We start from the raw sequence: 27,774 nt of genomic DNA on the forward strand, positions 1-27,774 counted from the left end.
TGGCAAATTCAAGCCCACGCGGTATACCTAAAATGGCGTCTGGAGTGGACCAGGAGGGTCCGGGGTGCTCCTCTTTTGGAAGGGAGAAAGAGCCAGTCTGGAGCAACCAGACCAGCAGTGTTGTCGTCGTTGATCGTCGTCGGGAAGGCCACAAGCCAGCGGGCTAGTAGCCAGACAACGCTGTGAGCAGCAAAAAGCAGAAGGGCCCCACGCAGATCTTGAAGATGCTGGGGGGCTGGGCTTCGGTGCTGGAGCTGCTCAGGGTCGGGGCTTCTCGGACCCCAAAGCACTCACCAGAGGATCCCTCGGCGGTCGTGCTGGATAGAAGTCGTGCAGTTCTGATGATGGCCGGTCCCTCGAGGTCTCGTCGCACCTACGGTTCTCAGATTAGCTGTAGAGGTAGGTAGAGGTCAGAGGTGCCAGGGAAGCCGGGTCTCGTCGTGCTGGTCGGTCGGATTCCAGAGGAAGGACGTGCAGCAAACCGCAGAGTTCTTAGATGATGCCTGCGGATGCAGGGTGACTACTCCTTAGCCACAAGGGAGAAATCTTGAGAAGAAGTCGAGAGTTCCTTTCGTAGAAAGTAGTTTCTTGATTCAAAGATGATCTAATTTGGAAGGGTCCCCGCTCCTGCCTTTATCCTAAAGAAAGGGGGGGGGGCGCGACTAGGTCCTGCCCTAGGGGTGGGACCAGGAAGGGGGGTGGATACACCCCTCTCCCATGCCGGACTTTCCCCAGGCTAGGGGTTGGTGTGCCCCTGGAACTGGTTCTAGCCGGCAGATGCGTAGTGAGCACCGGGGTGCCACTTGCAGTCACCTTCCTGTAAAGCCCTGCCTACCCAGGATACACAAAACCCTGTCTGGGATGGTGCTAGCACCGCCCCTGACAGGAAACCCTTTGTCCAAGCTCCCCTCGCTGGAAGGACTCCCAGCTGCAGGGGGTCAGACTCGTGTCTGTGGTGCAGCATCCATTTTGTGGAGCTGAGGCTTGAGTTAAGTTTAACCGGGGTTCACAGTTACATACATGTCGTGTCCCTCTAGAAGGGTGGAATGCTAACCCCGTCGCCAGAATTAGCGAGGGGCTAGTATTCCAATTCGTATGACACCTTACTCGACATGTTTTGATAAAGCGATACCAAAGATAGCATTTAACTGTGAGGATTATAATGCACTTAAGAGTATATGGTATGCGTTATCATGGAACAGCTATTAGGACTTGGTTCCGCAAGCTGCAAACGGTCTCAGCTCATGCCAGAGCACCATCTCACACGATTCCAAGCACTCTGCCTTCAGGATTGTCAAGGCCTGCCATAGGAGTGACTGATAGGAATCTGTGTGTCCATTTTTAGGGTTAGATATAGGTATACTATATCTAAAGCAAAGGGTGATTACACCACCTTGCCCCAGCTGTCATGCAGCCAGTTGTGTCAGATTTAGATGGCCATCCAGGGGTGGCATAATACATGCTTCAGCCCTTGGTAGGCCCTGGGTACACCTATGCCCTGATTTACAGGGTCTGATAAGGTGGCCCAGTACCAATTGGATAATGCACCTAAGGTACACATGTCAATTTAGTGAGAGAACAGCTAGGCTGTGGGTCTGATTGGCAGGCCCACAGCCAGAGAAAGTCGTAAACCAGTGAAACAAAAGCAAAAAATCTGGGTGATCATAGGATTGCAGACCCTACTTTCCTACATGACCCCCCCCAAACTTTGGGACAATAAACTCACCTTGACCAGGTGAGTCTTCTTGCTCTAAGTGGAAATACCTGGAGAGCCCATCTGCATTGCCATGATCAGTGCCAGGTCTATGCTCCACTTTAAAATCCATCCCCTGTAGGGAAATGGACCACCTAAGCAGTTTGGGGTTTTCACCCTTCATCTGGTTTAGCCATAAGAGGGGCTTATGGTCGGTCTGAATCTTGAAATGAGTGCCAAACAAGTATGGCCTCAGTTTCTTCAGGGCCCAAACCACAGCAAAGGCCTCCCTCTCAATAGCTGACCAATTTTTCTCTCTGGGGGTCAGCCTTCTGCTTATAAAAGCAATGGGCTGGTCTTGACCATCAAAATTCAGTTGAGATAGAACAGCTCCCACACCCAACTCAGAAGCATCTGTTTGGACAATGAATGGTTTGGAGTAGTCTGGACTCTTGAGGATAGGTGCTGTGCACAAGGCCTGCTTTAGGTCATCAAATGCTTTTTGACAGCCTGCTGTCCACTGAATTTTCTTTGGCATTTTCTTACTTGTCAGTTCATTAAGTGGAGTCACAATTGATCCATAATTTCTGACAAACTTTCTGTAGTAACCAGTCAGGCCCAAGAAAGCTCGAACCTGAGTCTGGGTGGTTGGAGGAGCCCAGTCCCTGATTGACTGTATCTTGCTCTCCAGTGGCTTAACTTGGCCTCCACCCACAAGGTGGCCCAAGTATACAACCTGTGTCTGCCCTATCTGGCACTTGGTGGCCTTGATAGTGAGACCTGCTGCTTGCAGTGCCTCTAACACTTTCCACAGGTGGACCAGGTGATCCTCCCAGGTGGAGCCAAAGACAGCAATATCGTCAAGATATGCTGCACAGAAGTCATCCAGCCCAGTGAGAGCATGATTCACCAGCCTTTGGAAGGTGGCAGGTGCATTTTTTTAAACCAAAGGGCATTACCACAAATTGATAATGCCCACCAGGGGTAGAAAATGCTGTCTTGGGCTTGGCATCCTCAGCTAACCTGATTTGCCAATACCCAGCTGTCAGGTCAAATGTACTTAAGTAGTTGGCAGAAGCCAATCTATCTATAAGTTCATCTGCCCTTGGTATTGGGTGGGCATCAGTCTTAGTGACTGCATTGAGACCTCTGTAGTCTACGCAAAACCTCATCTCTTTCTTACCACCCTGGGTGTGAGGCTTTGGCACTAGAACTACTGGACTAGCCCAAGGGCTATCTGAGGGTTCAATGACTCCCAACTCCAACATTTTCTGCACTTCTGTTTTGATGCAGTCTCTAACATGATCAGGCTGCCTGTAGATTTTACTCTTAACTGGCAAGCTGTCACCAGTGTCAACCTCATGGGTACACCAATTGGTTTGACTGGGTGTTAGAGAGAACATATGCCTGAAGGATTGAAGAACTTGTTTGCAATCCTTCTGTTGATGTTCAGAGAGGCTGCCACAAAAGACAACACCATCTACTGATCCATCATCAGGATTCTGAGTGAGCAGGTCTGGGAGAGGGTCACTCTCTTCCTCCTATCCCTCATCTATGGCCATGAGCAAGCTCATGTCCTTCCTGTCGACATATGCTTTGAGCCTGTTGACATGGAGCACCATGTGGGGGCTCCTGGGAGTTCCAATGTCCACCAGGTAGGTGACCTCTCCCTTTTGCTCAAGAATTGTGTGGGGCCCAGACCATTTGTCTTTGAGTGCTGCTGGGGCCACTGGCTCCAACACCCACACCTTCTGTCCAGGCTGATAAACAGTCAGGACAGCCTTTTGGTCATGCCAAGCTTTTTGGAGTTCTTGGCTGGCCTTAAGGTTTTCAGATGCCTTTTCCATATACTCAGCCATCCTGGAGCGGAGACCAAGTACATAGTCCACTATGCTGGTTGCAGGCTTTTTGAGAGGTCTCTCCTATCCTTCCTTAACCAAACACAGGGGTCCTCTCACAGGATGCCCATACAGAAGTTCAAAAGGGCTGAAGCCAACCCCCTTCTGTGGGACCTCTCTGTAAGCAAACAAAAGGCAGGGAATCAGGACATCCCATCTACGCCTGAGCTTTTCAGGTAGTCCATGAATCATCCCTTTTAGGGTCCTGTTGAACCTTTCAACAAGCCCATTGCATTGTGGATGATAGGGTGTAGTGAACTTGTAGTTGACACCACATTCCTTCCACATAGCAGTTAAGTAGCTTGACATGAAGTTTGCACCTCTGTCAGAGACAACCTCCTTAGGGAAGCCCACTCTGGAGAACACTCCAACTAGGGCTCTTGCCACAACAGGTGCTGTAGTGGTCCTAAGGGGAATAGCTTCAGGATACCTGGTGGCGTGATCCACTACCACCAGTATAAACTTGTGCCCTGATGCTGTCTGGGGTTCCATTGGACCAACAATGTCAATCCCCACTCTTCAAAGGGCACCCCCACCACAGGCATTGGTATAAGGGGGCCTTTGTTGTGCCACCTGACTTACCACTGGCTTGGCAAGTGACACAGGAGCGACAAAACTTCTTGGTATGTTCATTCATGTGAGGCCAGTGAAAGTGTGAGACAAGTCTGTCCCAAGTCTTTGTCTGGCCTAAGTGTCCTGCTAAGGGAATCTCATGGGCCAAGGTAAGAAGGAAACCTCTCTGAGACAAGGGGATAACCAGCCTCCTGGCCATGCCAGGCTTGGGGTCTCTTGCCTCAGTGTACAGGAGTCCATCATCCCAGTATACCTTGTGGGTACCTGTGGCGTTCCCAGCAGCCTCAGCAGCAGCCTGCTGTCTGAGGGGTTCAAGGGAAGGGCAGTCTAATTGTTCCTTCCCCAGGTCTTCTCTTGAGGGTCCCCATGAGCCCAGAAATTCAACTTGATCAAGTTCAAATTCTTTAGGCTCAGTTTCCCTCAATTCCTGTAGGTCAGCCTCCTCTGAGACTTGATCCTCAACCTGGGGCAAGGGGGAAGGCAATGCCTTAACCCTACTGCTCTTCTTCTTGTAAGGTGGCTGGTCCATTGTTCCAGGATCCAGCACCTGTTCAGTGGGGCATTTTCTGGCCTGTGACCTAGTCACAGCAAGCACATGTGCTGGCAAGCCTAACATCTCCATGTGAGTCTTCTGCTCCACTTCTGACCATTGTGATGACTCCAAATCATTGCCCAACAAACAATCCACTGGGAGGTCTGCACTAACTACAACCTTCTTTTGGCCAATTACCCCTCCCCAGGAGAAAGCAACAATTGCCATACTATGACTGGTAGTGACATTGCTTGCATTGGTCACCAGGAAATCTGTACCTGGCATGATCTGTCCAGGGTCCGCAAAGTTAGGTGTTACCATTGTGACACTGGCACAAGTGTCCCTATAGGCCTGAGCCATTTTGCCATTGATAAAAGGTGTCTGTCTGTATTTGCCCAAAGTATTGGGACTGACATCAGGGGATATATCCACATCCCCTGTACAGACAAGGACAGCCTGAGTGAGTGTGCCAACTAAGTTGTCATACCCCTCAGAACCCAAGGTTAACCCAACTAGTCCCTTGGGAGGTGCAGTACTACTGCTGGCTGTACTAGGGGGCACAGGTGCCTTAGGGGCTGCAGTAGTAGGAGTCTGCCCTCCTTTCTTGGTGCACTCACTAAACCAATGAGTTTCACTTTTACAGTACTGGCAGCACCTTTTAGACTGGCCTTCTTGAGTCTTCTTCTTCTGGGAAACCTGGCCCCCACCCTCTTTGGATTGTTGGGGACCTGTTGAAGACTTCTGGTCATTTTGTTCACCTTTAGTATCTTTACCCTTCTGGTCTGCTTTCTTCTGACCACCCTGGTTCTGGCCCTGGTTCTGCTTAACTCTTGTTCTGACCCATCTGTCTGCCTTCTTTCCCAATTCTTGGGGAGAGGTCAGATCTGAGTCAACAAGATGCTGATGCAACAACTGGTTCTGACAATTGTTTAAAATCTGTTCCCTCATGATCAGATTATACAATCCTGTGTAATCAGTAACCTTACTGCCCATCAACCAGCCCTCCAAAGCCTTAGTGGCACAATCTACAAAGTCAGACCAATCCTGAGACTGAGTTTTCTGGGTATCCCAGAACAGCAACCTGTACTGCTCAGTGGTTAGGCCAAACCCATCTATTAGTGTATTTTTCAGGACTTGGTAATCATTAGCATCCTCAGCTCTAGTAGTGAGGAGCTTGTCTCTACCTTTACCTTCAAAGGAGAGCCACAAGATAGCTGCCCACTGACTCTGGGGGACACACTGTACAGTGCAAGCCCTCTCCAAAGCAGTTATCCATTTGTGGATATCATCCCCTTGTTTAAAGGGGGGCACTATCTTACTCAGGTGCCTAGTATCTAAACTCCTGTTTTCCCTTGGGGGAACGCTTCCACCAGTGGAATCTAGTCCAATTAACTTTTGCTCTCTAGCAAAGGCAAGTCTCTCTTTGGCCAGGTCAAGTTCTTCCCTTTCAATCCTCAGATTGACTTCCCTCACTTTGGCTTCATACACTCTCCTCTGAGGGGATGTCATCCCTCTGTGAGAAGAGGCCTGAGAGCCATTGGTTCGAATGGATCTGTCAGAGCCTCTGGATAGAGACCTAACTCGTCCATTCCCAATGTTAAGCTGGCCTGAGAGGGGCCCCAGGGGTCTCCTAGTAGCATTCTCATGCCTGCTTAAGTTGGCCCTAGTTAGCTCACTAACTACCTCTGGACCTTTGTCTGCCTCGTCCTCAGATGGCTCTAGATCCTCATCCTCCTCTTCACCTTCTGCAGAGAGATGGATAAGGTCAGGGTCACCTGTGGTTCCCTCTAGGGGAGGCATTGTCCCATCTGGATTAGAAGGGTCTGGGTTACCAGCCCTCCTGGCATCATAAGTCTCTAAGAGACCAATCAGGAATGGGATTGTAGGGTTAGAACCCTGTTTTAGCTTCCTGGAGGTACACACTTGTCTCATCTCCTGGAAGCTAAGAGCAGCATATCTGGAAGCGACCTGTGGAGGGTCTACTGACACAAGGGGAGACTCAGAGTTTCCTCCTTTGTCTGACATGCTGTTTCTAGTGTGGTGTAAGTGATGCACCTACCTACACTATTTGTTTGTCTACTGATCCCTTGCTAGGAGTTGTAGCCAAGGTGTGCTAAGCCTTGAGGAGCTACAACATCTGGTTCAGTAGAACTCAGAGTATTCTAAGCTAAGTTATATGTACCTGGAGTACTTATGTGATCCTTCACAAGATATTCCTAGGATACGTGTGGTAAAACAACAGCAAGCTCAAATCCCAACCGCTGCTCACCAATGTGAGAAGTTGGCCTGATATATAATGTTCACTATTCTAGTGAGCACTTTGTATCAGTCCAAACAACCCTTATGGTGATTGGTTGTAAGTCAACCTTATAGACCAGCTATCCTAGTAGCGTGGATACGAGCAGTCTTCGGGCTAAACTCTAGAGGGCGTGTTAAGCCAGCTGTTATACCATCACATATATCCCTTGAACACCAAGTGAAAGGACACCACACAAGTGTTATGAAAATAAACAGTGTATTTATTTAGATCACAACAGCCCTGTACTCTTTATGAGGACAGGGTACTAAGCACACAACAAAACTCTTACGAAAATACTTTAAGTTGCACAATTTACACAAATGCCCTAGGGGCACGAAAAACCATATACTATGAAAGTGGAATGCGAAATTACTAGCAGGTAAGTACTCTACTAATAGGCTTTGGAATCGCTAGGACTACATTACTGAACCTTCAGATTACTAGTAGGAGGCCTAGGGGACTCGGGTGCAGAGTGTGCACTCTCACGCGGGATGCAGGACAAAGTCTATGGGAGCTAGTAAAAGCAAAGTTAGTGTTCTCGGGCGAACCCGATAAGGTAGGTCAAAAACGATAGTGACTCTGGACCCTTGGATAGTGAGGCTATGCTGGGGCACCGAAATGCCGAAGTTACCTAGCCCAGGGGCTGCGGCTGCATAGGTCTGGAAAGACGTCGGGAATCCTCGTTGACGAACCAGGATCCTGAAGAAAGAAGTTGCTGGCAGGCGACCAGTGAAGATTGTTCGAGTGATCCAAGCCTGGATCGAAGATGGATGACACCTGAAAGCAGAGGGGACCAAGTTCTTGACCACTAGCCAGTGATCAGATGGCACCAGGAGGGCACCGGATGGTAGTCACCTCGACCAGGTGAGTGGGCGACGCTGGGCTCTGCAGTCTCACGGACCAGGAGGCGTTGTCGGCGACCAGGATGGAGGTGCGATCTGTCCCACGATGGTTGATGCTGTCGACGTCGCTGGACCCAGGATTGGGGCAACAAGTCTTGGCAAATTCAAGCCCACGCGGTGGACCTAAAATGGCGTCTGGAGTGGACCAGGAGGCTCCGGGGTGCTCCTCTTTTGGAAGGGAGCAAGAGCCAGTCTGGAGCATTCAGATCAGCAGTGTTGTCGTCGTTGATCGTCGTCGGGAAGGCCACAAGCCAGCGGGCTAGTAGCCAGACAACGCTGTGAGCAGCAAAAAGCAGAAGGGCCCCACGCAGATCGTGAAGATGCTGGGGGGCTGGGCTTCGGTGCTGGAGCTGCTCAGGGTCGGGGCTTCTCGGACCCCAAAGCACTCACCAGAGGATCCCTCGGCGGTCGTGCTGGATAGAAGTCGTGCAGTTCTGATGATGGCCGGTCCCTCGAGGTCTCGTCGCACCTACGGTTCTCAGCTTAGCTGTAGAGGTAGGTAGAGGTCAGAGGTGCCAGGGAAGCCGGGTCTCGTCGTGCTGGTCGGTCGGATTCGTGAGGAAGGACGTGCAGCAAACCGCAGAGTTCTTAGATGGTGCCTGCGGATGCAGGGTGACTACTCCTTAGCCGCAAGGGAGAAATCTTGAGAAGAAGTCGAGAGTTCCTTTCGTAGAAAGTAGTTTCTTGATTCAAAGATGATCTAATTTGGAAGGGTCCCCGCTCCTGCCTTTATCCTAAAGAAAGGGGTGGGTACGCGACTAGGTCCTGCCCTAGGGGTGGGACCAGGAAGGGGGGTGGATACACCCCTCTCCCATGCCGGACTTTCCCCAGGCCAGGGGCTGGTGTGCCCCTGGAACTGGTTCTAGCCGGCAGATGCGTAGTGAGCACCGGGGTGCCACTTGCAGTCACCTTCCTGTAAAGCCCTGCCTACCCAGGATACACAAAACCCTATCTGGGATGGTGCTAGCACCGCCCCTGACAGGAAACCCTTTGTCCAAGCTCCCCTCGCTGGAAGGACTCCCAGCTGCAGGGGGTCAGACTCGTGTCTGTGGTGGCAGCATCCATTTTGTGGAGCTGAGGCTTGAGTTAACTTTAACCGGGGTTCACAGTTACATACATGTTGTGTCCCTCTAAAAGGGTGGAATGCTAACCCCGTCGCCAGAATTGGCGAGGGGTTAGTATTCCAATTCGTATGACACCTTACTCGACATGTTTTGATAAAGCGATACCAAAGATAGCATTTAACCGCAAGGATTATAATGCACTTAAGAGTATATGGTATGCGTTATCATGGAACAGCTATTAGGACTTGGTTCCGCAAGCTGCAAACGGGCTCAGCTCATGCCAGAGCACCATCTCACACGATTCCAAACACTCTGCCTTCAGAATTGTCAAGGCCTGCCATAGGAGTGACTGATAGGAATCTGTGTGTCCATTTTTAGGGTTAGATATAGGTATACTACATCTAAAGCAAAGGGTGATTACACCACCTTGCCCCAGCTGTCGTGCAGCCAGTTGTGTCAGATTTAGATGGCCATCCAGGGGTGGCATAATACATGCTTCAGCCCTTGGTAGGCCCTGGGTACACCTATGCCCTGAGTTACAGGGTCTGATAAGGTGGCCCAGTACCAATTGGATAATGCACCTAAGGTACACATGTCAATTTAGTGAGAGAACAGCTAGGCTGTGGGTCTGATTGGCAGGCCCACAGCCAGAGAAAGTCGTAAACCAGTGAAACAAAAGCAAAAAATCTGGGTGATCATAGGATTGCAGACCCTACTCTCCTACAATAATCAATTACTCGGCAAGGCTCAGTATTTTCATCAGATATCGACGGACCCCCAATAAAAACGGGCACCTCCTCCTCGTAAAGCAAGTCATAAAGAATGAAACAGGGACAGGTGTGTGTAAGATTAGGCATGTTTTGTGTGCGATGAAAGGTTTACGATATGTTGTGCCCTGATACTAATCTCGCTCGGCTACTGGGAATAGAACTGGCCGGGCAGGTTTGGCTTCAGGCAGTGGAGTCAGCTTGCTTAGGTCACAAAGGAGTCAGCAAGGGTGTACGTGTCCTCTGGACTCGTTTCGGCCTTAGACATAGGGCCTATGTGAGGGCAATCACAAAATATCTGCCGTTCACAAAATGGAACCCGAGGGTTCAGGACGGAAACTCCAATTTCAGGGCCTTTTCATCGCTCGATTATGACGGAAATGCTTGTGCATAGTATCCTAATCATTCTCGATCTGTACATACCAAAATCGCCATGATACGACGAAGTTTATAACACGGGTCCAGAATTTTCACTACCACAGACCCTCCTTTTGCCCTTACATAGGCAATAACCTATACTCACGCTAATCTGAGTCCAGGTCTATATTCATAAAGTCATTGAGATGTTGCTGTAGCATCATCCTATTACTTAGCTCGTTTTTTGATACATGTTTCCTTACACACGATGTAGCACAGAGGCCACAAATCGCAGGAGCACACTGTACACAAAGACAAAGTATGACGTCTAACGCGACCCTGTTCTGAAGAGTCATGAGGCGATCCAACTGAAGCTCAGCCGTCAAATTACTAAGGGCACCGGCAGTTTCTACTACAGTAGATTCAACCACCCTCGTCAATTGCCTCATGTTCCTGCTGTTAACCATAGGTCCCCAAAACGGCAGAAAACCCTTTGCGAAATCTCCAAATTCTTGTCCTGCAGTGTCTACCCCACTGATGACACCTCTGACTATCCTTGTCCTATGGTAATCTGCCGCGGCCGTGTAGGTGGGAGGCAACAGGACGAAACAAAACATGTGCCCGAGAAGTCAGGGGGCAACCATGTATAGGCTCTATCATGGCAGATGAAGTAGGTACCCTTAGCTGCTAGAACGAAGGGGAAATCTGAGATGCAAATACATATGTTTCAGTGCAGATATTTTTCCCTAACTGAGCTCTGGGATTCCTGCCATTACCTTGCAGACATAGGTGACCCTGATGGGGTACAATCCAAATCGGGGAGGATTTCTTCGCTCGCTGGTTCTCACTCAGAACAACTCTATATCCTGTTGCATTCCACCTATCGTAAGCTTGCAACTCATCTCTGGGAATTGTTCTATACGAGTCAATATTTCTGCTCATATTTGTGATTCCCACTACCAATGCTTTGTTGCTCAAGCTACTTCTCGTGGAACGTGGGGGATATGGTTCGATGGCATGTATGAACATCGTCTGAAACGCCCACAAAGAACCATTGTAAATAAATGGTAAGACCAAGTATGGGATACCCTTATCTGTCGTATGTGGCACAAGACCACACACCCAGCAATTAGTTGTGTTCACTACTAATTGGTGTTGATGTAGGAGCTGAATGAAGGAGTTATTGATAAACTCTAATCTTCTAGTGGACTCATGCTCAGGCAGAGGGTGAAAGGAATGCGAGGAAACAGTAGAAGGAGGTATGGGCTGTGTAGTGGGTGCAAAGGTCACTTGAAAGAAAAATAAAACATATCCTATTAAAAACGTCATTACACTAAGCAACATGAAAATACACAATATCAAAAATCCTTTCTTTGTCATTACTGAACATATTCTGGCTTTAAAGTTCATTTGTTTGGCAGGTCTCTCCATCTTGAAAAACTCCATCCTCTGTAATTGATGCCCGTGGCGGTAGGGTGTTCTATGCTAAGGAGTGCTTCTGTCAGTCCAGGGCAACTCCCTTAGACCGACCAGAACTGTCGACCTAACGTCTTCAGCTGTACTCCAAAGACTTGGGCAGCCACGAACCTAGCAGTTGAACCGGATGGCCGTTCGAAAAACAAAAATGAGCAAGTTTCTCAGATGAGAGAGCTGCACTTTCAAAAATGGGGGAATAAAAAAGATTTTTATTTGTCCATAGTTCTCGGTCTCAAATTATAACAGCTTTTTCCGTGTACTGTCTGGTTCTGGAATAAGAGTTCAGGCTCTGTAGTGTTCAACCGCATTGACGGTGGCACAGCTTCTTGCAAGATATTGTCACTTTCCCGTTCAGAAGTTGTTCCTTTTACACATGCATCGCTAAAAGGCAGAAAACGAGGCACAGTCTCAGTCTCAGAGTCAGCGATCCCCTCCTGGACCCACCGATCGTACGGAAGAGGTAAACGGACCCTCTTGCAGTGTACGCCGTAGATCCAGTGCTTTTTCCCTTCTACTCGAACAGCTGATCTTGTTGAGAGAAGGACGAGATAACGGGGCTGGTCATTCTTTGTCCGTTGGAAGTTCTTGACCAGCTCCCACGATCCAGGATCGATAGGGTGTCCTGGAGCTTCGGAGACCTGAGGCAGAGTGTCGTGAACCTGTTGGTGTAAAACTCAATTTAGCCGTCAATTCATACAAATAATCAAGCAGTACAGGGTGTTCGATCTCGCTGAATTTTGCTGGCCTTGGCACTCCCCATATGTTGGCCGGGCGGCCGAACACAATTTCATAAGGACTAAGTCCCATCCGCGAGTGCACGGTCATTCTTGTTGACAGGAGTGCTAAGGGCAGAGCGTCAGGCCATTGGAGACCAGAACTTGCTTGGATCTTGGCCAATTTCAGTTTTAGTGTGCCATTATAGCACTCTACTAGTCCAGCTGATTGGGGGTGATTTGCAGCATGGAACTTTTGTTGGATACCTAGCCCTTCACACACTTTCTTCATCACTCGACCCACAAATTCACTCCCATTATCACTCCAGACCATTCTCGGCATTCCAAACCTGGGGAAGAATTCCTTGACAAGGGCTTTAGCTGTGGATATAGCAGTATTGTCTTTTGGGGGGTACGCTTCTACCCATCTCGAAAAGGCACAAACAACAACGAGTACGTATTTCAGGTTGTTGCACCTCTCCATGTGGATGAAATCTAGCTGCAAGACCTCGAACGGATACGTTTGAGGCGCAAAATGACCAGCTGGAGTTGGTGTTCCCCTACCAGGATTGTATTTCAAACACACCATGCAGTTCTTTACCACATTCTCTGCACACTTAGGGATTCCAACATGTTGCCATACTGGAGCTAACAACTTACAAATCCCTTTCACACTGATATGAGCCATTCCATGGGCCATTGTCACCACTGCAAGCACATACGCATCGGGTAACAACAATCGCTGATGTTCTGACAATTCAACCCTACCACCATTCGCATCCAATTTACCCGTACTCTCTCTCCATACACTCATCTCTTTCTCTGAAGCTTCAGCTTGAATAGACTTCACACTCTCTATCGTATCTTCATAGATCCCAACGTCACCAATCCATCTTGCAGGGCCTGCAACATACATTCGATTCATTACATCTTTTGCTGTTTCTTTTGCGATTTCATCTGCATATGCGTTACCACGACCAACATCATCAATAACCTTTTTGTGGGCACTGCATTTCACAATCGCAACTTGTAACGTCAAGGTCAGTGACTCAAGCAGCTCATTCACCAACTGTCCATGCTGGATCTTCGTCCCAAGCGAAGTTAAAAATCCACGTTCACGCCACAAACGTCCAAAGCTATGAGCTACACCAAAGGCATATTGGCTGTCAGTATATATGGTCACTCTCATTCCTTCCGACAACACACCTGCTCTCATAAGTGCAATTAACTCGGCTGCTTGAGCTGAATTATGTGGGATACGTGCAGTTTCAACAATCGTATGCAAAGTCGTGATAGCATATGCCGCAGTCGTATCACCATTCGGCAACTTAAAGCACGAACCATCAACCCACAAAGTACCATCACATTCAGGAAGAGGAGTGTCCCTAAGGTCTATTCTCCCTTTCGTCTCTTCTTCAGTTCTCAGAAAACAGTCATGCTGTTCTTCACTATCATCATCTGTCTCAACTGAAATTGGAAACAACGTGGCTGGATTCAACGTATTGCACCTCTTTATGTGCACATGACTCGCTAACAGTGTCAACTCGTAACCTGACAAACGAGCACTAGTTAAATGCTGTGTCTTGGTCCTGTTTAACAAAGTGTCCACCGCATGTGGAACCATCCCAATCAGCATATTATTCATCACTAATCCCGCAGACTGTCGGTTAGAAACAGCTGCTGCCGCTGTGGCTCTCAAGCAACTTGGCAACGCCTTAGCTACCGGATCCAAAGTTGACGAAAAATACGCGCATGGACGCTGTTTGTCTCCAAAAGACTGTGTCAGTACTGACAATGCACAACCTTCTTTCTCATGGACATACAATGTAAAGGGCTTACTGTAGTCGGGGGTACCCAACACAGGAGCCGAACACAATGCATCACGCAATTCGCAAAAACTTTTCTGACAATCTTCAGACCATGGAATGGGATTCGGTGTATCTTTACAAGTTAATGCCACCAAAGGTTTGGCCAACAAAGAAAAATTCGGTATCCATTGTCTGCAATATGAGGTAATGCCCAAGAAAGCACGTACTTCTTTCTGTGTCCTTGGCACACTCAATTTTGCAATCGCCTGAATTCTTTCTGGGGTCAGTTTCCTTCCCTCCTTCGATATGAGGTGACCTAAGTAGGTTACTTCTTGTCGACAATATTGCAGTTTCGAAAGAGACACTTTGTAATGCAAATCATACAAATGACGCAACAAAGACAAAGTTGCTTGTTTACAAATCTCCTCAGTATCTGCAGCGACTAGCAAATCGTTGACGTACTGGATAAGTGTAGCGCCATCAGGAAAAACAATCGTATCAAGCTGTGTTTTTAAAGCCTGACTGTATATCGATGGACTTTCACAGTAGCCTTGAGGAGCACGTTTGAAGCGGAAGCTTCGGCCTCCTAAACTGAAGCCAAAAATATCCCTACTCTCCTCGGCAATCGGGATGCTGAAGAAAGCATTCTTCAGGTCAATCACCGAGAACCAAGTGGCTGAAGCTGGAATCATAGTCAATAGGGCAGTGATATCAGGGACAACGGGAAATTGTGGCACAACTATTTTATTTACCTCTCTAAGATCAATCACAAACCTGTAAACAGGTAGCTGGGAAGGATCGGTACGCTTTAAAACAGGCAGAACAGGACTATTACAAATGTTGCCTCTTGTCTCTTCAATGACATCTTTTTCGATCAGATCATAAATGATCGCTAACAACGCCTTTTCACCTTCGCTAGAGATCTTGTATTGGGGAATACGCGGCATTCTAACATTGGCTTTCAATGTTACAATATATGGCGGTATTTCCAAAAGACCCACGTCGTTAGGACCAGTAGCCCAAAGAGCATCCGGAAGAGAAGACAATTCTGTCGGAAGTGTATCCTTCGACAAATACATCGGAGAGACCACTCCCTTGCCCAGTGTAAGTTGTACTCCCGAAGGAGAACAATGCAACGTCGCATATAGTCTTTTCAACAGATCCAATCCTAAAAGGTTCTCCCCACAACCTGTCGTCAGAATGAGGGGTGCTTCGAATTCATAAGGTCCAACAGAAAGAGACATAGGACTAGAAATTGGGTTCCTAACCGGGGCGCCAGAAAAACCTACTGAAACATTCTTTTCGCCGGACAAAGGTGTGCCAGGGAGTTTTGAGTGCATAATAGAACTCTTTGTAGCACCAGTATCCAACAGAAAAGGCTCCGACACACCTGATGTAATCACCTCAACATAAGGTCCACTCTGATCTACTGGAACTGAAACAACTCTCTCTCTTTGTCCAAGGCTGTCCTAACAATCATTACCATTCATTTCCTCACCTTTATTATAGTAATTGTCAGTATAGTACTGAGCTGTCTTACCATATGAACCTCGCTGTTGATCAAAACTATTCATCGAGTTCTGTGGAGGCAAAGAAAGTACATTCTGTCCGCGACCTCTACCTCTAGGCGCTTGTTGAGCACCTCTACCTCTTACACCAGAAACACCATTCGTACGCTGCAACAAAACCGGACAACTATTTTTGTAATGACCTTCTTCTTTGCAATACGCACACTGATTAGGACCATACGGAAAACGCTGTTGAGAAGACTCGTTTCTTTGTGAGTTTCTCGAATACTGCTGATTCTGCTGATAATCACGTTGGTTATTAGTACGGGGTGGATAAGCTTGCTGTAGAAGAACTTTAGTTTTCAATTCCGTAGTCTTCTTATCCGCTTTCTCTAACTCATCTTTGCGCCTATTTTCATAGTACTGGGCAGTCGCCAAAATCTGTGCTGACGTGGAAACAGCCCACGCACTATCAGAATTCTTCAACTTATTGCACAATTCAGGAAACAAATTATGTACGAATTTGTCAACAAACAATCTCTGACCGCCCTCTGTAGCCATATCTTGACCACTATCGTCAACGAAAGTCTCTTCGAACCTCGTGAAAAAGTCAGACACCGTTTCGTCTTTCTTTTGCTTACATGCAGATAACTTGTCCCAATTGACACGCAATTCGGGCATTAAAGTCTTCATATACGTAATCATCTTTTCAGGAAGTTCAGTAATCAAATCCTCAGGCTTAGCACCGACTACTTGCCTATTGTCGGCATCTCTAAGATTAACCCATGTGTCACCCAATTCATCCGCATCATCCGTATGACAAACCTTACTCCAAATAGGTTGTGGAACAACATTGCCAAATAACATGTCAATGTCTGCCAAATTCATAATACACAAACTCACAGTCTGAGTCAACTCTTTATAGTACCCTGCTGGATTTTTGCGTGGATCAGGCAAAGACTGCTTAATAGCTAAAACTTCAGCACGTTTTCATGGAACATGCACCCAAACACGCTGGAAATGAGCCGGTACAGCTGGCGGATTATTACCTGTACCAGCAACCACTTCTTCTTCCACACCGGAAGAATCTCTCGCATCGGATATTGTCATGCCTTTCTCCCAACTGAAGAATTAGGCCCAAACAATTGTCGAGAAGAAGGCTTACTCCTAAATGACAACAACATCGCAACTGCTTTCCCAACATCGGACGGACTTACAATAGTTCCCTTCGCGAATTCGGAACGTATGTTGTACAACTTATCAGGGGCTTGTCCCACTTGCTCATCCCATTTTTCAACAAGAAAAGCACACATTGTATCGAAAACGTACCGTTGCTTCGGCGCTTCCCATTGAAGGAAAACATGCATGACACCTTCAATATCATACTGTGTATCGCACATAACCCATCTACGCGCCATGTGGTCCAAAATCATACTCTCATCCATATCCGGCAACTGACTACGTGACTACCTACGCTCAGTAACAGGGGACATACCCAACTGTTCCAGCAAAGGAGAAAAGAAACCAGTAACTGCAGTAGTCATTCGTTGTCTAGCAGAAGGAGAAGGTGAAAGAACAACAGAAGACGGAAAAATAGCAGAGGAATCCGAAGTCGGAATGGAGGGAGCATTAGGAACAGGTGTAGGAGTAGCAGACGAAGAAGGAGGCAAAGGTGGCGGCCCCTGAGGAGGCTGCGCCATAGGAATAATAGCCAACGGAAGAGGAGCTGGCTGTGGTGGAATCGCAGGAGGTACAACAACTGGGTGTTGTGCAACCACAGCTGGTGGCGGTGGTGCCGTAGCATTTTGTGCATAAGGGGGTGGCGAACTCAAGAGATGCAACATTAAAGGATCTTTCTCAAGATCTTTCCTTTCTTCTTGTTCTTTATGCGTCAAAACTGGGTAGCATCTATCTACCGCTAACTTCTTTACCCTAAGCATTTGTTCGCCTTCTTGCTCTTCCTCATTATCCCTAAACGCAACAGCAGCTTGTACCATTGACATACCTCGTTCTCGTTTATTTTTCTTCGCTAATTTCATTTCTCTCTGTTTGGCTTCTTTGCGCCATATGCGAAAAGAGTCAAACATTGCCGGCCGGGCTTTCTTCTTAAAAAGTTTAACCTCCAGATTATCCAAAATCTCTGTGTCAAACTACCATATTGGGGCCAGTTTAAAATACCATCTTTCCTGGTGTATCGGATCCATACTTCATTATATGCGATGGGGCCTACGCCGTGTTTCACATAGAGTTCATAGGTAGGAGTTCCAATCGGAGGAACCGGACACGAGTCCTCCAATCGGGAATCCCTATTACAACCCAGATAAAACATATTTCCAAGTCTGCTAAGACCAGGCATCTTTGCTCTCTAGTCTAGCTTCAAACTTCGAAGGATTATCGAATACGATAGTCTCGCGAATACACGAGTCCCTCGCCTTTGGCACTTGCAAGTTCCAAATTAAAGCAATCCCAAGGGGATACCCAAAAACTAAGAACCAAACTAAGGACTAGGAGACGCTCCACTTATTCTTAACTGATGTATCGAAGACTCGTCTAACGTTTCGCTCTACCAATCATCAAGGGTCCAAAACAGGGCGATAGTCAGGGCAGCAGTCCTTCGTAGCCGTCGGGAAGCGGGGAACCTCGCAGCAAAGACTTTCGGACCACGTCGACATGCAGCGGTCGATGAAGTGGCGGCCTTCCTCCAGAATTTTCACACGAAGCTCCTCACGAACCTCTGGCTTGGACCGGTACCGCTGATACCGCCCCATGTTGGGCACCAACTGAAGTACTGGGTTTTTAAGAACCCAGCGGTGCCAGGGAACACACTTCGAGTTCTTCCTGTTTCAGACTACAGAAACACAGAGTCTTCTAGGTGAAGTCAAAGATCGTATTTATTGGCTGCAGCCAGTAACAGGTATCCTAGAAGTACAACACGGTGTATATTCTCAGGAGACTGCTCGATCTTGCAAAGCCAGCCTTCTCTTTTATACAAAATATTATGCTTTAGGCAAACATTCCTTATTTTACAGTTGACCATTCACATGTTTTCACTACAAAGAAAAAGCAGACTCATGATGACAAGCCCATATTTCAGTTTGTCCAGCCCATAATCAATTACTCGGCAAGGCTCAGTATTTTCATCAGATATCGACGGACCCCCAATAAAAACGGGCACCTCCTCCTCATAAAGCAAGTCATAAAGAATGAAACAGGGACAGGTGTGTGTAAGATTAGGCATGGTTTGTGTGCGATGAAAGGTTTACGATATGTTGTGCCCTGATACTAATCTCGCTCGGCCACTGGCAAGGGAACTGGCCGGGCAGGTTTGGCTTCAGGCGGTGGAGTCAGCTTGCTTAGGTCACAAAGGAGTCAGCAAGGGTGTACGTGTCCTTCGGACTCGTTTCGAACTTAGACATAGGGCCTATGTGAGGGCAATCACAAAATGGCTGCCGTTCACAAAATGGAACCCGAGGGTTCAGGACGGAAATTCCAATTTCAGGGACTTTTCATCGCTCGATTATGACGGAAATGCTTGTGCATAGTATCCTAATCATTCTCGGTCTGTACATACCAAAATCGTCATGATACGACGAAGTTTATAACACGGGTCCAGAATTTTCAGTACCACAGCTTCCAATCGCATGGGATTTCTGCCGTGGCAAGAGATGAATTGATGATGCTGTTGATGATTGGATTTACCTCCTCAACCAACGCCCGCAGAACCATAGGCGGGCAAGGGTCAAAAGGAGATCCAGATTTACTTGCTAGAATGGCTTGGTGAGAGTCCTCTAGCGGGATGGGCATAAATGAATTGAAGTAGATGGTATTGGTTGATTCATGGCCCAACCTCACCTTTTCAGAACTCAATGGATTAGATGGCGCAGAAGGAAAAACCTTCACAATGTCATGGATCTTCTCCTCAAAGTAGTTAGCAATGGCATTGCAAAGAGGTAGCGAGGGAGGGATTTTCTGAGACAGCGATGTGGGGTTTGTGAAGCTGGTAACAATCTTAAAAATCTCCTTCTGTCCATTACCAGAGGAGGTGATAGCCTCTAAGTAGTGTGCTTTTTTCGCCAGCTTAATAGCGGCGTGGTAATTCCTTCGGGCAGCTTTATAAATGTCACAGGCAGCCAAATCGTAGTTTCTTCGCCACCTCCGCTCGAGTGATCTCACTTCGCCTAATTCCAATTTAAGGGCTAATGAGAACCACGGGGCACTCTTTCTATTTTTAACACCGCTTGGGTTTTTATGCTTCTTTATTAGAGGCAAGGACGAAACAAATGTCGCCATCCATTCGTTGAACTGCAGGTTATCAGACCGGGTGTGGCCAGTTAACACAGGTTTACTATCTCTTAGTTTCTCCAAGAGGTCTGGTCGGGTAAGTGAGTTTTTCCAATCTGGTTTGCGACTGGCCACACTTAGTCTTGGACATTTAGCCGGGGCCATGTGTTTTAAAAAAAGATCAAATGGAATAAATCGATGGTCTGACCAGGTTTGTGCACACGGGGATCTAACTATCAGACAGTGCGGCAGAGGTCAAACGAGTTTCTGGCTGTAAGAGCAGCTAGTAAATTCATTCAAGTTGAAACATTAGATAAGGGAGACAGCCCTCCAGACAGACTATATGATTTGGCCAGCTAAATAAAGGGTGACACATTGCGCACTATTAAAGTAATATTCTTGGAAAATTTAACATACTAGTATGACGTTCTCTTGGCTGAAAAATATTGTCCACCGAAGTTTGTTAGAACAGCCCCACAAGGGAAGACATCATAATACCTTCCGTCTCTGTTCTTGTTCCTGACGTGGTAAAACAAGCTCATGCTACAGAATGGGCCATTGCTCAAGCGCCGGTACTATACCGCAACCTTGTAGTCTGGGAAAGGAATCACCTTATCACAATATACCCATAAAGTCCAGCCTGCAAGTTGAACGGCAATACCCTTTTAAGCATAAAGCTAAACTTCCTTTTAAGAAATTCTCTCACAATTAGAGTATAAAGGCGTCATCGAGCCTTGTATGTCAGCAATGAATAACCCACTATTCCCAGTAGCCAAACTGGACCATGCATACCATTTAGTTTTAGATTACAGACACTTGAACAGTCGCACATTCATTTTTGTAATTCAAAATGCACATAGCACAGCACTGATGAACAACATAGGGCGCAAAGAATACAAAACCACTTTGGATATCTCCAATGCTTTTTCTGCCACAATACAGTGCCTGAAAGCTGAAATCTAACCGCATTCAATGCTTTGGGACCTGCCCCCCTGCACACCCATTCTCCTCCCGGCTAGCGCCTCCCAGCTGCCCCTCCCTCCCAAGCCACCTCTCATACAGGCCGAGTAGCGGTAGCAGGAGCGACCTTTGACCCTGCTTGCAGGCAGGTCGCCCCCACGCCGCTGCTCGTCACCTGATTGCCCTTGCTGCCTCAGTGTTTCCTGAGTTTATTTTTCTCTCCTTCCCCCTGCGCGTGCACCAGTTCACCCCGGCCCCACCGCTCCCGATCCGGCCCTTCCCGCCGCTGCCTCCCTGCGGCCCGCCCCCCTGCACACCCATTCGCCTCCCCGCTCCCGCCTCCCAGCTGCTCCTCCCTCCCAAGCCACATCTTATACAGGCCAAGTAGCGGTAGCAGAAGCGACCTTTGACCCTGCTTGCAGGCAGGTCGCCCCCACACCGCTGCTCGTCATCTTCTCCTTCCCCCTGCCCGTGCGCCAGTTCCCCCCAACGCTCCCGATCTGGCCCTTCCCGCTGCTGCCTCCCTGCGGCCCGCCCCCCTGCACACCCATTCGCCTAAGCGGACCTAAGGACCTCAAGAACTTCCAGCCCATCTCCCTGCTCCCGTTCCCAGCAAAGGTCATCGAGAAAATCGTCAACATGCAACTGGCCCACCACCTGGAAGACAAGAACATCTTGGACCTGTCCCAGTCTGGATTCAGATGAAACCACAGCACCGAGACAGCCCTCATCGCCACCACAGACGACATCAGGCGCCAACTAGACAACAGAGAAACATCAGCCCTTATCCTCCTGGACCTGTCAGCCACCTTCGACACGGTCTGCCATCGCACTCTAAAGACACGCCTCCTAGAAGCCGGAATCCAAGAGAAGGTTCTTGACTGGACCACGTCCTTCCTCTCCGGCAGAACCCAGAGCGTCCGCCTCCCACTCTTCCGATCCGAAGCCACCAACATCATCTGCGGCATCCCCCAGGGCTCATCCCTCAGCCCGACGCTGTTCAACGTCTACATGGCCCCCCTTGCACAAGTGGCTTGCCATCACAACCTCAACATCATCTCCTACGCCAAGATAGAATACCTCAGCACACCCTTCTCAGTATTTCTGTAAGTAATAGTCTCAGTGTTACTTGACACAATTTTGGCAAACTCAGTGCCCTATATGATACAGTCCAGGAAAAAAACTATAGTCTCAGGAAGTAATGATATGATAGTCCAAACAGGTCTCCTTGGATTGAAGTTTGTTTATTTTCATATATCACTGGAAGCAAGCAGCCGACGCGCGTTTCGCCCACAGGGCTTTTTCAAGGCTTGTAGTTTGATTCCTACTAGTGAAAAAGATCCACAGAATTGTTTCCAGATATCAGTATTTATGAATCCAGTCAGTCACACATTACGAACTGGGTCTGCTTTTTGTCATTCCCTCTATATTAAAATGAAAATATGTTCAATTTGAGGGAATATGTTCATTTCCTTTCCGAATGCAAGAGCCAAAATCCCGATTTATATGGCATCCAATCCCAAGGTTTGGGTGTTAATTCATGAATCTTGATAAATCCAAGAATGCATCTATTCGATAGCAGCGGGGGCAGTGTACCGCGCCCAGGTAAATCCAATACGACATATTGGATTTACCTGGGCGCGGTACACTGCCACTGAAATGAACATATTCCCTCAAATTGAACATATTTTCATTTTAATATAGAGGGAATGACAAAAAGCAGACCCAGTTCGTAATGTGTGACTGACTGGATTCATAAATACTGATATCTGGAAACAATTCTGTGGATCTTTTTCACTAGTAGGAATCAAACTACAAGCCTTGAAAAAGCCCTGTGGGCGAAACGCGCGTCGGCTGCTTGCTTCCAGTGATATATGAAAATAAACAAACTTCAATCCAAGGAGACCTGTTTGGACTATCATATCATTACTTCCTGAGACTATAGTTTTTTTCCTGGACTGTATCATATAGGGCACTGAGTTTGCCAAAATTGTGTCAAGTAACACTGAGACTATTACTTACAGAAATACTGAGAAGGGTGTGCTGAGGTATTCTATCTTTGCATATGTGACCCAAGTTCCTTTGGATCTTGGGAGGAAACGACACCTTGGTGGGTGGGTGTCACATACCTTCAGCACCCTCGCCGTAGTTGCAATTGCTTAATGACTTATTGTCACGATTACATTTGGCGTAACTATCTAAGATGTGCGGCTCAATCTAAGCAAACCCATTCAATTGTGCCATAATCATCTCCTACGCCGATGACACCCAGCTCATCCTCTTCCTCACCAAGGACCCACGCACCGCCAAAACCAACCTCCACGAGGGAATGAAGGCCCTCGCCGACTGGATGAGGAGCAGCCGTCTGAAGCTGAACTCGGACAAGACGGTGGTCTTCATTCTCGGACCCACCCCCTCAGCCTGGGACAACTCCTGGTGGCCGATCACACTGGGAGCAGCAGCAACACCCACCGACCATGCATGCATTCTAGGATTCATCCTCGACTCCTCCCTCTCCATGTCGAAGCAGGTCAACGCCGTCTCCTCCTCCTGCTACAACACCCTCCGCATGCTCCGCAGGATCTACAAGTGGATCCCCACCGAAACAAGAAGAACGGTGACACAGGCCCTCGTCAGCAGCAGACTGGACTACGGCAACGCACTCTGCGCAGGATTCCCATCCAAGCGCCTACGACGACTACAACGCATCCAAAATGCCTCTGCCCTACATCGTCAACGTCCTCCGCCGCAGCCACATCACCCCCCACCTGAGAGACCTACACTGGCTCCCCATCGACAAGAGGATCACCTTCAAGCTCCTCACCCACGCACACATAGCACCCCACGACGCCGGACCAGCCTACCTGAACAGCAGACTCAGCTTCCACACCCCCACCCGCCAGCTCCGCTCCACCAGCCTCGCCCTCACAGCTGTCCCTCCAATGAACGACCTCCAGAAGCAGATCCTTCTCCTACCTCGCCGCCATGACCTGGAACACCCTCCCTACCCACATACGACAGACCCAAGACCTTCTCGCCTTCAGAAGGCTCCTCAAGACCTGGCTCTTCGAGCAGTAGCAGCATCCCCCCCCCCCTCCCCTCAGCGCCTTGGGACCCTCACGGGCAAGTAGCGCGCTTTACAAGTACTCTGATTGATTGATTGATTTTGCAGACTTCCTCAAGGGTATAAGAACAGCCCTGGTATGTTTTCTGCCAGAGTAACTTAAATTTTACACAACATTGATCCAGAGGCAGTGTCCAATGTTGATGACATTTATCTGACCTGCGATGACTTAAACTCACACTTAGCCAGAGTAGATTGCATAGTTTTTGGATTTGCTGAACATGACAAACTGGCTCATGTGAAATTGAATGATGTGCCTTTTGACAAAAGATGAATATAAAGGACATTGTCACCTTCTCAGACCAAGAGCTGGTATCGCCTATAATCTAGGGGTAATATACATAAAGCCATACTCAGGTCGGACTCAGCTGGGTTTTGTTTTGTCCTTAAGATATGTTACTCTGGGATTAGGCTGCCAGAGTTAATTCGGGATCCCCAGACCTGAAGAATGCCCCAGACCTGTTAAGACTACACATGATTCCCGAAACATGTTGGCTTAGACCGATGGGTTGGGCCAATGTTCTCACAAATACCGTCTCAACTTGTTTTTTAGGTATACCTGAGGTCCTTACTATTAAAGGTGACTAACCGGGGAACCACAATGTATTTTTAATCGACCTGGATCCTGCCTTTGTCCAGAATTTGTTATACAATAATTCCCTCCTGTCAGGGTTCGTCACGAGGTTAAGTACGCCCTGGTGGCACTGTCCTACCAGGGTGGGGAGAGGTTGCTGATGATGAAGCATGACACAAATATGTCTTTAGGGCTTTTGTAGTAAAAACTCAGATGCAGTAGTTTGTTTTGTTCTTGTAGTGTAATCCATCTGGCTACACAATTCAGGAGCAGCCCTGCTCCAAACAGCAAGTCTTCAACAGTTCTGCATATTCAAACAGTGACATTCCAAATCTTACATCAGGGACATAGTTGACAATTCGAAAGCAGAATGAAGTACATGGAAAAGCTATGGTAACACATAAGATGTAAAAAGTAAATACCACGTATCCTCTCTCCTTCCCAAACAAAACAAACTCAAAGGAAAAAGAACCATAATGAAAAAAAAAACATAGGAAACTATATACCGAAGATACAAAAGAGAACAACAAAAGAAGCAGATACAAGAAAATTAAACCTTACATACGAAAGCGACTGGGAACCCTTCTGACTCTGGAGCTCCTCCTGGCATAAATCTGTAGGGGAGATCCAACAGACACACCAGAATTTTCACTTTCACACTTTTGCAGAGAACATGCCCTAAACTCATTATTCAATCCAGACCAACGCTTCAGCTCAGGACCAGCAGGATTCTGGCTCAATCTTGATTTAACAACCATATCAAGATTCCACCAATGTCTACCCTCAATGAGTACAGCATTTCCTTTGATCTTTAGCACTTTGACAGGCTCACTGAATTTAGCCCCACCCTTCTTGACATATACAGGAACCTTAATCCTAACCATATTCTCTATGGTCTAAGGAACCAGCTTAGCCCACCTTTTTTTGTCAAACCAAATATTTTGTTTTCCTTGCGAAATCATCATGTTCTCCTCCACCATCATCATCAATTGGTTAACATCAGATTCAGACTAAAGCCACGTTGATATCCACCCAGGTCTGAAGCTAATGTTGACTCCCCTCCCTCTCTGAAGATTAAAGGATCAAAAGGGGTGACCTTCGTGGACGAGTGAGGAGTGGTCCTAAAGAACCAAATCATGCTCTCTAATGCTTTGGAAACATCATGGTTCCCATTCCTGGCCCATTTTATGCATTCTCTCACAACTCAATTCATTCTCTCAACAAGGCCATTTGTTTGCGGGTGGTGCAATGAACTTCTCAAGTGCACAATTCCACAACCTTCCAGAAACACACGTATCTCCCTACTCACAAATTAATGTACCATTATCTTATAATATAGCTTCTGAAAAACCCTTCCTCATTAATATCTCCCTTAAAACTTTTATCACGCATTCAGAATTGGGATCTCTCATCATCTTAATTTCAGGTAACTTGGAAGCATAATCAACAAACACCAGGATGTATTTGCTTCCACCCCCCAACACATCATAAGTACCCATGATATCAACACCAACCTTGACCCATTGTCCCGAAGGGCATTCAATGGGAGTAAGATTAGGCATCATCATCCTAAGGATTTTGTCTGCTGCTCCACATACAACACAATTATTCACCACTTCATCAACCTCATTGTCCATACCTGGCCACCAAAACAATTCACAAACCCTCTTTTTTGTCAAAGTGGACCCAAGATCACCATCATGAGCTTCTTTGATGATAATTTCCCTGAACACATAAGAAGGAATCAACTTATCAATCAATCATTTGTAGAGCGCACTACTCACCCGTGAGGGTCTCAAGGCGCTGAAGGGAGCGGGGTGCTGCTACTGCTCGACCAGCCAGGTCTTGAGGAGTCTCCTGAAGGCCAGTAGGTCCTGGGTCTGTTAGAGGCGGATGGGGAGGGTGTTCCAGGTTTTTGCGGCGAGGTGGGAGAATGATCTGCCGCCGGCGGTTGCTCGTCGGATGTGGGGGACGGTGGCGAGGGCGAGGTCAGCGGAGCAAAGCTGGTGGTTCGGGAGTAGAAGATGAGTCGTTCGTTCAAGTACGCTGGTCCGGTGTTGTGGAGAGCTTTGTGAGCGTGGGTGAGGAGCTAGAAGGTGATCCTCTTGTTAACAGGGAGTCGGTGGAGGTCTTTCAGGTGTTCTGTTATGTGGCTGTGGCGGGGGATGTTGAGGACTAGGCGTGCAGAGGCGTTCTGTATGCGTTGCAGTCATTTCTGGAGTTTGGCTGAGGTTTCTGCGTAGAGAGCGTTGCCGTAGTCCAGCCTGCTGCTGACGAGGGCCTGGGTGCCCGTCCTTCTGGTTCCGGTGGAGATCCATCTGTAGATTTTGCGGAGGGTGTTGAAGCAGGAGAAGGAGACGGCGTTTACTTGCTGGGTCATAGACAATGCCAGGATGACCCCCAGGTTGTGTGCGTGGTCAGTGGGCGTTGGTGCAGCTCCCAGTGCGGCCGGCCACCATGAGTCGTCCCATGCGGAGGGGGTGGATCCGATGATGAGGACCTCTGTCTTGTCCAAGTTCAGTTTTAAGCGGCTGTTCATCATCCATTCAGCGATGGCCTTCATTCCTTTGTGGAGGTTGGATTTGGCGGTGGAGGGGGCTTTGGTGAGGGAGAGGATCAACTGGGTGTAGTTGGCATATGAGATGATATTGAGGTCGTGCGATCGGACGATGTTGGTGAGCGGTGCCATGTAGACGTTAAAGAGTGTTGGCCGAGGGATGATCCTTGGGGTACGCCGCATATGATCTTGGTGTCTTTAGAACGGAATGGGGGAGGCGGACACTCTGGGCTCTGCCGGTGAGGAAGGAGGTGGTCAACTCCAGGGCTTTGTTGCTGATCCCTGCTTCGTGGAGGTGAGTGCGGAGGGTGTGGTGGCAGACTGTGTCGAAAGCGACTGAAAGGTCCAGGAGGATGAGGGCAGCGGTTTATGCATTGGCCAGCATGGCTCTGATGTCGTCGGTGGCGGCGATGAGGGCTGTTTCATGCTGTAGCTGCTGTGGTATCCAGATTGGGATGGGACCAGGATGTTGTTCTCTTTGAGGAAGGAGGTCAGTTGCCTGTTGACAATCTTCTCGATGATAACTTTTGCTGGGAACTGGAGCAGGGAGATGGGCTGGAAGTTCTTGAGGTCCTTGGGGTCTGCCTTGGGTTACTTGAGTAAGGCGTTGATCACGGCGTTTTTCCAGCTCTCCTGGAAGGTGGCAGTCTCGAAGGAGCTGTTGAGGATCTTGCAGAGATTGGGTGCA

The 27,774-nt window shown here is 48.0% G+C and overlaps 1 protein-coding gene across 1 annotated transcript in view; it reads left to right on the forward strand.

The window, feature by feature from the left end:
• DNAH17 (dynein axonemal heavy chain 17) overlaps positions 1-27,774 on the forward strand; it is a 15,539,113-nt gene that overhangs the window by 552,352 nt on the left and 14,958,987 nt on the right. Inside the window, exon 3 of the mRNA XM_086931082.1 lies at positions 12,521-12,532. Coding sequence (XP_086787208.1) covers positions 12,521-12,532 — 12 coding nt within the window. The remainder of the gene's footprint in view (positions 1-12,520; positions 12,533-27,774) is intronic.

The sequence above is a fragment of the Lissotriton vulgaris genome, chromosome 7 (genome assembly GCF_964263255.1).
Source record: "Lissotriton vulgaris chromosome 7, aLisVul1.2, whole genome shotgun sequence".
NCBI classification, from domain to species: domain Eukaryota; kingdom Metazoa; phylum Chordata; class Amphibia; order Caudata; family Salamandridae; genus Lissotriton; species Lissotriton vulgaris.